Below are 9272 nucleotides of genomic sequence, written 5' to 3'. Positions count from 1 at the left end.
CCCCACACATGGCTGATAGATGGGGGTCTCACAGGATGCTCCACACGTGGCTGATAGATGGGGGTCTCACAGGATGCCCCACACATGGCTGATAGATGGGGGTCTCACAGGATGCCCCACACGTGGCTGATAGATGGGGGTCGTACAGGACGCTCCACACGTGGCTGATAGATGGGGGTCTCACAGGATGCCCCACACATGGCTGATAGATGGGGGTCTCACAGGACGCCCCACACAAGGCTGACAGATGGGGATCTCACAGGACGCCCCACACATGGCTGATAAATGGGGGTCCCACAGCACGCCCCACACTTGGCTGATAAATGGGGGTCCCACAGCACGCCCCACACTTGGCTGATAAATGGGGGTCCCACAGCACGCCCCACACTTGGCTGATAAATGGGGGTCCCACAGCACACCCCACACTTGGCTGATAAATAGGGGTCCCACAGGATGCCCCACACATGGCTGATAGATGGGGGGGGGGTCGAACAGGATGCCCCACATGTGGCTGATAGATGGGGCTCTCACAGGATGCCCCACACATGGCTGATAGATGGGGGTCTCACAGGATGCCCCACACGTGGCTGATAGATGGGGGTCTCACAGGATGCCTCACACATGGCTGATAGATGGGGGTCTCACAGGATGCCCCACACGTGGCTGATAGATGGGGGTCTCACAGGATGCCCCACACGTGGCTGATAGATGGGGGTCTCACAGGATGCCTCACACATGGCTGATAGATGGGGGTCTCACAGGATGCCCCACACATGGCTGATAGATGGGGGTCTCACAGGATGCCCCACACATGGCTGATAGATGGGGGTCTCACAGGATGCCCCACACATGGCTGATAGATGGGGGTCTCACAGGATGCCCCACACATGGCTGATAGATGGGGGTCTCACAGGATGCCCCACACATGGCTGATAGATGGGGGTCTCACAGGATGCCCCACACATGGCTGATAGATGGGGGTCTCACAGGATGCCCCACACATGGCTGATAGATGGGGGTCTCACAGGATGCCCCACACATGGCTGATTGATGGGGGTCTCACAGGATGCCCCACACGTGGCTGACAGATGGGGGTCTCACAGGGCGCCCCACACATGGCTGACAGATGGAGGTCTCACAGGATGCCCCACACATGGCTGACAGATGGGGGTCTCACAGGACGCCCCACACGTGGGTGATAGATGGGGGTCTCACAAGATGCCCCACACATGGCTGATAGATGGGGGTCTCACAGGATGCCCCACACATGGCTGATAGATGGGGGTCTCACAGGATGCCCCACACATGGCTGATAGATGGGGGTCTCACAGGATGTCCCACACATGGCTGATAGATGGGGGTCTCACAGGATGCCCCACACATGGCTGATAGATGGGGGTCTCACAGGATGCCCCACACGTGGCTGACAGATGGGGGTCTCACAGGGCGCCCCACACATGGCTGACAGATGGAGGTCTCACAGGATGCCCCACACATGGCTGATAGACGGGGGTCTCACAGGACGCCCCACACATGGCTGACAGATGGGGGTCTCACAGGATGCCCCACACATGGCTGACAGATGGGGGTCTCACAGGATGCTCCACAGATGGCTGACAGATGGGGTCGTACAGGACGCCCCACACGTGGCTGATAGATGGGGGTCTCCCCTCTGGGGGGGTCTCTGCTGTTCCTGTAGCCCCTACAGAAGTGACTGGAAAGCCGTGGACATGTGTGGTCACCTCTCCATCAGCGGCCACTTCACCAGGATGGTCGGGGACCCCAGTTTATATTTACAGAGGTGAGACCTGCCCCAATCAGTACAGTATATAGCCCAAAGTTGGGAGCAGTTTAACCTCTTCCCTGCCAGGCATGTCTCTCCTTGCAGAGAGGTAATCCAGCTGCGGTACCTCAGGCTGCGCCGTGGCTGCACTGTCCGCACACGGAGATGATACACCGCTATACACCAACAGACCTTTCTGGGGATTTAAAGATCTCTGCGCCACGGGAACAAACGGGCCAGAGAGGAGGACGCAACGCCAAATGTATACTGTGCCCTTATACACTGACGGGCAGCGCCCGGGTCAGCCCCGTCCCCCTGAGGTACACATAGGCTACAGCGGAGTGCGTGGCATAGGAGGCGGACTTGGAGCCAACTGGTAGAAACAGATGACATCCGCCACAACAGCTGATTGCCGCTGACTTCGCTCACGGCTGTTGGACAGCTTCCTCCCAGCCCTAACCGTGGCAGCTAAGCCGATTGACCAACAGGCAACGGGGTGACAATGGCTGACATGGCACCCTGGGCCTTGTGAAGACTCGAAGGGCGGACATATTCTTCACCATATTAGGCCCTGCCCATAGTTTAACCCCTCAGTGACCAGGCCTACTTTGGACCCCAGTAAACAACAGATTTTGAAGGTTTTCATCTCCACTTTTTAAAATACATTTTTTTTCTTTTTCCGTCGACGCGGCCGTGTTGGTTTTTTTGCATGGCGAGCTGAAGCTTTTATTGGTATCATTTTTGTCTGCATTTAATATATAACTTTTAAACTTGCTTTTGGAGGCGGAGAGAAAAAATACATTAATTCTGACATTATAATATAATACAGCAAAAATGACAAGATAAATGTTCTGCAGGATCACCACCACAATAATGGGAGATTGTTTAGGAGTTTCCACTTTTGCAAGCTAGAGGCGGTACAACAGGGTACTAGAGCCTCCATGCCCCCCGTATCACATCTTGTATCCAAGCTAGAGGCGGTACAACAGGGTACTAGAGCCTCCATGCCCCCCGTATCACATCTTGTATCCAAGCTAGAGGCGGTACAACAGGGTACTAGAGCCGCCATGCCCCCCGTATCACATCTTGTATCCAAGCTATGGGTGGTACTACAGGGTACTAGAGCCGCCATGCCCGTCTGTATCACATCTTGTATCCAAGCTAGAGGCGGTCCATAAGGTTCTTGGAAGGGAGGATCAAAAAAACGGAATCCTAAAACATGTCTGGTAGGTAAGAGGTTAAATGTATCTGCTATCCGGTAAGGCCGGGCCCCCAGGAATGGATTTGCATTGCAGGTTCTGCGATCGCCGTCCGTGTGGCCGATACGCGGTAATACGACCGCATTGACATGCATGGATTCTGGCCACTTCGCTCGCACTTGTGGGTAGGAATTGCGGATTTTGTGAGTTGAAGATAAACCGCAACACGCTGCATTTTGCCGCGGCTCCATTGATTCACAGTTGTTGCTAGGAGACCGGATACAAATGGTATAAAAGAAGCAGGAAGCTGTGGGTGGATGATGCAGGGTGGAGTCCGGGGAGCAGCACTGCCGGCCACCTCCACAAGCCGGGAGAGCAGCATCCATCCTGAAGCTGACGCCATGGCACCAGGGAATGTCACCTGATAGAAGGAGGTCCCAGGGGGCGGGGCTACTTGTGATGTCATTAGCTGAGTGAAAGAAGGGTTTCCAGGGGGCGGGGCTACTTGTGATGACATTACTTGAGTGATAGAAGGGTTTTGTGTATCCTGCGCCATCGCCAGGTGGGGATGCGGATCTGCGGCACTACTTGTGTATCCGCGGCACTACTTGTGTATCCTGCGCCGCCACCAGGTGAGGACGCGGATCTGCGGCACTACTTGTGTATCCTGCGCCGCCGCCAGGTGACAATGCGGCTCTGCGGCACTACTTGTGTATCCTGCGCCGCCACCAGGTGAGGACGCGGATCTGCGGCACTACTTGTGTATCCTGCGCCGCCGCCAGGTGACAATGCGGCTCTGCGGCACTACTTGTGTATCCTGCGCCATCGCCAGGTGGGGATGCGCATCTGCGGCACTACTTCTGTATCCTGCGCCGCCGCCAAGTGAGGACATGGATCCGCGGCACTACTTGCGTATCCTGTGCTGCCGCCAGGTGAGGACGCGGATCCGCGGCACTACTTGCGTATCCTGCGCTGCCGCCACGTGAGGACGCGGATCCGCGGCACTACTTGAGTATCCTGCGCTGCCGCCAGGTGAGGACGCGGATCTGCGGCACTACTTGTGTATCCTGTGCTGCCGCCAGGTGAGGACGCGGATCTGTGGCACTACTTGTGTATCCTGCGCTGCCGCCAGGTGAGGACGCGGATCTGCGGCACTACTTGTGTATCCTGCGCTGCCGCCAGGTGAGGACATGGATCTGCGGCACTACTTGTGTATCCTGTGCTGCCGCCAGGTGAGGACGCGGATCTGCGGCACTACTTGCGCATCCTGTGCTGCCGCCAGGTGAGGACGTGGATCTGCAGCACTACTTGTGTATCCTGCGCCACCGCCAGGTGAGGACATGGATCTGCGGCACTACTTATGTATCCTGCGCCGCCGCCAGGTGAGGACATGGATCTGCGGCACTACTTGTGTATCCTGTGCTGCCGCCAGGTGAGGACGCGGATCTGCGGCACTACTTGCGCATCCTGTGCTGCCGCCAGGTGAGGACGTGGATCTGCAGCACTACTTGTGTATCCTGCGCCACCGCCAGGTGAGGACATGGATCTGCGGCACTACTTATGTATCCTGCGCCGCCGCCAGGTGAGGACGCGGATCTGCGGCACTACTTGTGTATCCTGCGCCGCCGCCAGGTGAGGACGCGGATCTGCGGCACTACTTGTGTATCCTGCACCGCCGCCAGGTGACAATGCGGCTCTGCGGCACTACTTGTGTATCCTGCGCCGCCGCCAGGTGAGGACGTGGATCTGCGGCACTACTTGTGTATCCTGCGCCGCCGCCAGGTGAGGACATGGATCTGCGGCACTACTTGTGTATCCTGCGCCGCCGCCAGGTGAGGACGCGGATCTGCGGCACTACTTGTGTATCCTGCACCGCCGCCAGGTGACAATGCGGCTCTGCGGCACTACTTGTGTATCCTGCGCTGTCGCCAGGTGAGGACATGGATCTGCGGCACTACTTGTGTATCCTGCGCCGCCGCCAGGTGAAGACGCGGATCTGCGGCACTACTTGTGTATCCTGTGCTGCCGCCAGGTGAGGACGCGGATCTGCGGCACTACTTGTGTATCCTGCGCTGCCGCCAGGTGAGGACATGGATCTGCGGCACTACTTGTGTATTCTGCGCCGCCGCCAGGTGAGGACGCGGATCTGCGGCACTACTTGTGTATCCTGCACCGCCGCCAGGTGACGATGCGGATCCGCGGCACTACTTGTGTATCCTGCGCCGCCACCAGGTGGGGACGCGGATCTGTGGCACTACTTGTGTATCCTGCGCCGCCACCAGGTGACGATGCGGATCTGCGGCACTACTTGTGTATCCTGCGCGCCGCCAGGTGAGGATGCGGATCCGCGGCACTACTTGTGTATCCTGCGCCGCCGCCAGGTGACAATGCGGCTCTGCGGCACTACTTGTGTATCCTGCGCCATCGCCAGGTGGGGATGCGCATCTGCGGCACTACTTCTGTATCCTGCGCCGCCGCCAAGTGAGGACATGGATCCGCGGCACTACTTGCGTATCCTGTGCTGCCGCCAGGTGAGGACGCGGATCCGCGGCACTACTTGCGTATCCTGCGCTGCCGCCAGGTGAGGACGCGGATCCGCGGCACTACTTGAGTATCCTGCGCTGCCGCCAGGTGAGGACGCGGATCTGCGGCACTACTTGTGTATCCTGTGCTGCCGCCAGGTGAGGACGCGGATCTGTGGCACTACTTGTGTATCCTGCGCTGCCGCCAGGTGAGGACGCGGATCTGCGGCACTACTTGTGTATCCTGCGCTGCCGCCAGGTGAGGACATGGATCTGCGGCACTACTTGTGTATCCTGTGCTGCCGCCAGGTGAGGACGCGGATCTGCGGCACTACTTGCGCATCCTGTGCTGCCGCCAGGTGAGGACGTGGATCTGCAGCACTACTTGTGTATCCTGCGCCACCGCCAGGTGAGGACATGGATCTGCGGCACTACTTATGTATCCTGCGCCGCCGCCAGGTGACGATGCGGATCTGCGGCACTACTTGTGTATCCTGCGCCGCCGCCAGGTGACGATGCGGATCTGCGGCACTACTTGTGTATCCTGCGCCGCCACCAGGTGACGATGCGGCTCTGTGGCACTACTTGTGTATCCTGCGCCGCCAGGTGAGGACGCGGATCTGCGGCACTACTTGTGTATCCTGCGCCGCCGCCAAGTGACAATGTGGATCTGCAGCACTACTTGTGTATCCTGCGCCACCGCCAGGTGAGGACGCGGATCTGCGGCACTACTTATGTATCCTGCGCCGCCGCCAGGTGACGATGCGGATCTGCGGCACTACTTGTGTATCCTGCGCCGCCGCCAGGTGACGATGCGGATCTGCGGCACTACTTGTGTATCCTGCGCCGCCACCAGGTGACGATGCGGCTCTGTGGCACTACTTGTGTATCCTGCGCCGCCAGGTGAGGACGCGGATCTGCGGCACTACTTGTGTATCCTGCGCCGCCGCCAAGTGACAATGTGGATCTGCGGCACTACTTGTGTATCCTGCGCCGCCGCCAGGTGAGGACGGGGATCTGCGGCACTACTTGTGTATCCTGCGCCCCCGCCAGGTGAGGACGCGGATCTGCGGCACTACTTGTGTATCCTGCGCCGCCGCCAGGTGAGGACGTGGATCTGCGGCACTACTTGTGTATCCTGCGCCGCCGCCAGGTGACGATGCGGATCTGTGGCACTACTTATGTATCCTGCGCCGCCACCAGGTGACGATGCGGCTCTGCGGCACTACTTGTGTATCCTGCGCCGCCGCCAGGTGAGGACGTGGATCTGCGGCACTACTTGGGTATCCTGCGCCCCCGCCAGGTGAGGACGCGGATCTGCGGCACTACTTGTGTATCCTGCGCCGCCGCCAGGTGAGGACGTGGATCTGCGGCACTACTTGTGTATCCTGCGCCGCCGCCAGGTGAGGACATGGATCTGCGGCACTACTTGTGTATCCTGCGCCGCCGCCAGGTGAGGACGCGGATCTGCGGCACTACTTGTGTATCCTGCGCCGCCGCCAAGTGAGGACGCGGATCTGCGGCACTACTTGTGTATCCTGCGCCGCCGCCAGGTGAGGACATGGATCTGCGGCACTACTTGTGTATCCTGCGCCCCCTCCAGGTGACGATGCGGATCTGCGGCACTACTTGTGTATCCTGCGCCGCCGCCGCCAGGTGAGGACGCGGATCTGCGGCACTACTTGTGTATCCTGCGCCGCCGCCAGGTGAGGACGCGGATCTGCGGCACTACTTGTGTATCCTGTACCGCCGCCAGGTGAGGACATAGATCTGCGGCACTACTTGTGTATCCTGCGCCCCCGCCAGGTGAGGACGCGGATCTGCGGCACTACTTGTGTATCCTGCGCCGCCGCCAGGTGAGGATGCGGATCTGCGGCACTACTTGTGTATCCTGCGCCGCCGCCAAGTGAGGACGCGGATCTGCGGCACTACTTGTGTATCCTGCGCCGCCGCCAGGTGAGGATGCGGATCTGCGGCACTACTTGTGTATCCTGCGCCGCCGCCAGGTGAGGACGCGGATCTGCGGCACTACTTGTGTATCCTGCGCCGCCGCCAGGTGAGGATGCGGATCTGCGGCACTACTTGTGTATCCTGCGCCGCCGCCAGGTGAGGATGCGGATCTGCGGCACTATTTGTGTATCCCGCGCCGCCGCCAGGTGACGATGCGGATCTGCGGCACTACTTGTGTATCCTTCGTCGCCGCCAGGTGAGGATGCGGATCTGCGGCACTACTTGTGTATCCTGCGCCGCCGCCAGGTGAGGATGCGGATCTGCGGCACTATTTGTGTATCCCGCGCCGCCGCCAGGTGAGGACGCGGATCCGTACGTTATGTACACTCTGTAATCCGCACCATCATGGAGAGCGCTGCTATTTTTCCTCCGCGAATGAAAACCACAATTATTGCCGCAAGAAGGGAGAAGCGGCCGCGGCGCGTGGAGCCAGAGGGATTTACTATCTCAATGCCGCCGACCTAGTGTGTGACCAGCAGGGGGCGCGCGGACCCCCCAGCAACACCGGCCGCCGGCTCTCTATGGGGCAGACGGCTGTGGCTCTCGGTGCCTCCCCGAACAGAGCCCCCTTACCGGTGGAGGAGCCCGGCTGACAACAGCGACAACTAGAGATCCCACACAGCAGCGGCCGCCGACAAGGACCTGCGTGATGTCAGGTGACCGGGGCGGAGCTCAACAGTGCAGGTGACTGAAGGACCTGTGATGATGTCACGGTCACGTGACAGGGCGGAGCTCTAGATGGAATAGGTTGTAGGTGAGGGCCCTGTGTGCGGTGCTGGTCACGTGATGCTGACATCAACACAGGTCCTTCAATCATCACAGTGTAGAGAGCAGAGAGGGGAGGAGTCTGGGGGCTCATTCAGTCGGCGGCTCTTGTGTGCGGAGTGTCTGCGGGCAGCAGGAGTGCACGGCTCCATGTGTAGGGCCTCGGCTGCGGCTGGCGTCAGGCTGTCCATAACCCCCTGACGTCATACCATCCTCGGCACCAGGCTGACGTCACGTTGTCCCCATCACCCTCCTGACGTCATAGTGTCCTCTGCAACCGCCTGACGTCACACCGCCCCCGGCAGCCTGCTGACGTCAGGCTGTCCCCATCACCCCCTGACGTCATACCGCCCCCGGCACCCTGCTGACGTCATACTATCCTTGTCACACCGTTTACTGGCCACGTAGTGAGGACGAGGCGAGGGTCTCAGCCCGCCAGAAGAGGGGCTCCACGGCTGTGGCCTGAAGGTGAGGGAGCGCTGCCTCAGGGGGCGCTCACACCCCGCGGTGACCATCAGCCCTACTGAGTCAGAATCGGCCGCTGATGCAGAGCTTGCCTCAAAATTATCCGTGACTCCACAGCGGATGTCAGAAGACACGGCGCCCCCCGGAGGCCGCACACTGTCAGCGCTCCCCCGGGGTCACATAATGCATCACCTGACCAGCAGCGCTCACTACAGACCACCGGGGAGCGCTGACAGCGGAGAGACTCCAGGGGGCGCCACGTCCTCAGACATCCGCTGTGGAGTCACTGATCATGTCAAGTCAAAGTCTGCATCAACATCTCCAGTCTATAGCAGACACTGCGCCACAGAGGGGAGGAGCCACAGAGGGGTGGAGCCTGAGGGGTCATCGGGTCCAACCCCTGCTCAGTGCAGGATCACTAAATCATCCCAGACCGATATTTGTCCAGCCTCTGAACACTTCCATTGAAGGAGAACTCTCCGCCTCCTGTGACAGCCTGTTCCACTCATTGATCCCCTCACTGTCTAA

General features: G+C 59.7%; 1 protein-coding gene across 1 annotated transcript in view; it reads left to right on the top strand.

Moving 5' to 3' along the window:
• LOC136628679 (uncharacterized) overlaps nt 1-8745 on the top strand; it is a 256103-nt gene extending 247358 nt beyond the window's left edge. The window contains exon 5 of the mRNA XM_066604785.1: nt 8692-8745. Coding sequence (XP_066460882.1) covers nt 8692-8745 — 54 coding nt within the window. The remainder of the gene's footprint in view (nt 1-8691) is intronic.
• The last annotated feature ends 527 nt before the right edge of the window (nt 8746-9272 follow it).

Source organism: Eleutherodactylus coqui, chromosome 5 (assembly GCF_035609145.1).
Source record: "Eleutherodactylus coqui strain aEleCoq1 chromosome 5, aEleCoq1.hap1, whole genome shotgun sequence".
Lineage (NCBI taxonomy): Eukaryota > Metazoa > Chordata > Amphibia > Anura > Eleutherodactylidae > Eleutherodactylus > Eleutherodactylus coqui.
The sequence above is the reverse complement of the archived record's forward strand: the minus strand, read 5'-3'. Positions and strand labels throughout refer to the sequence as shown.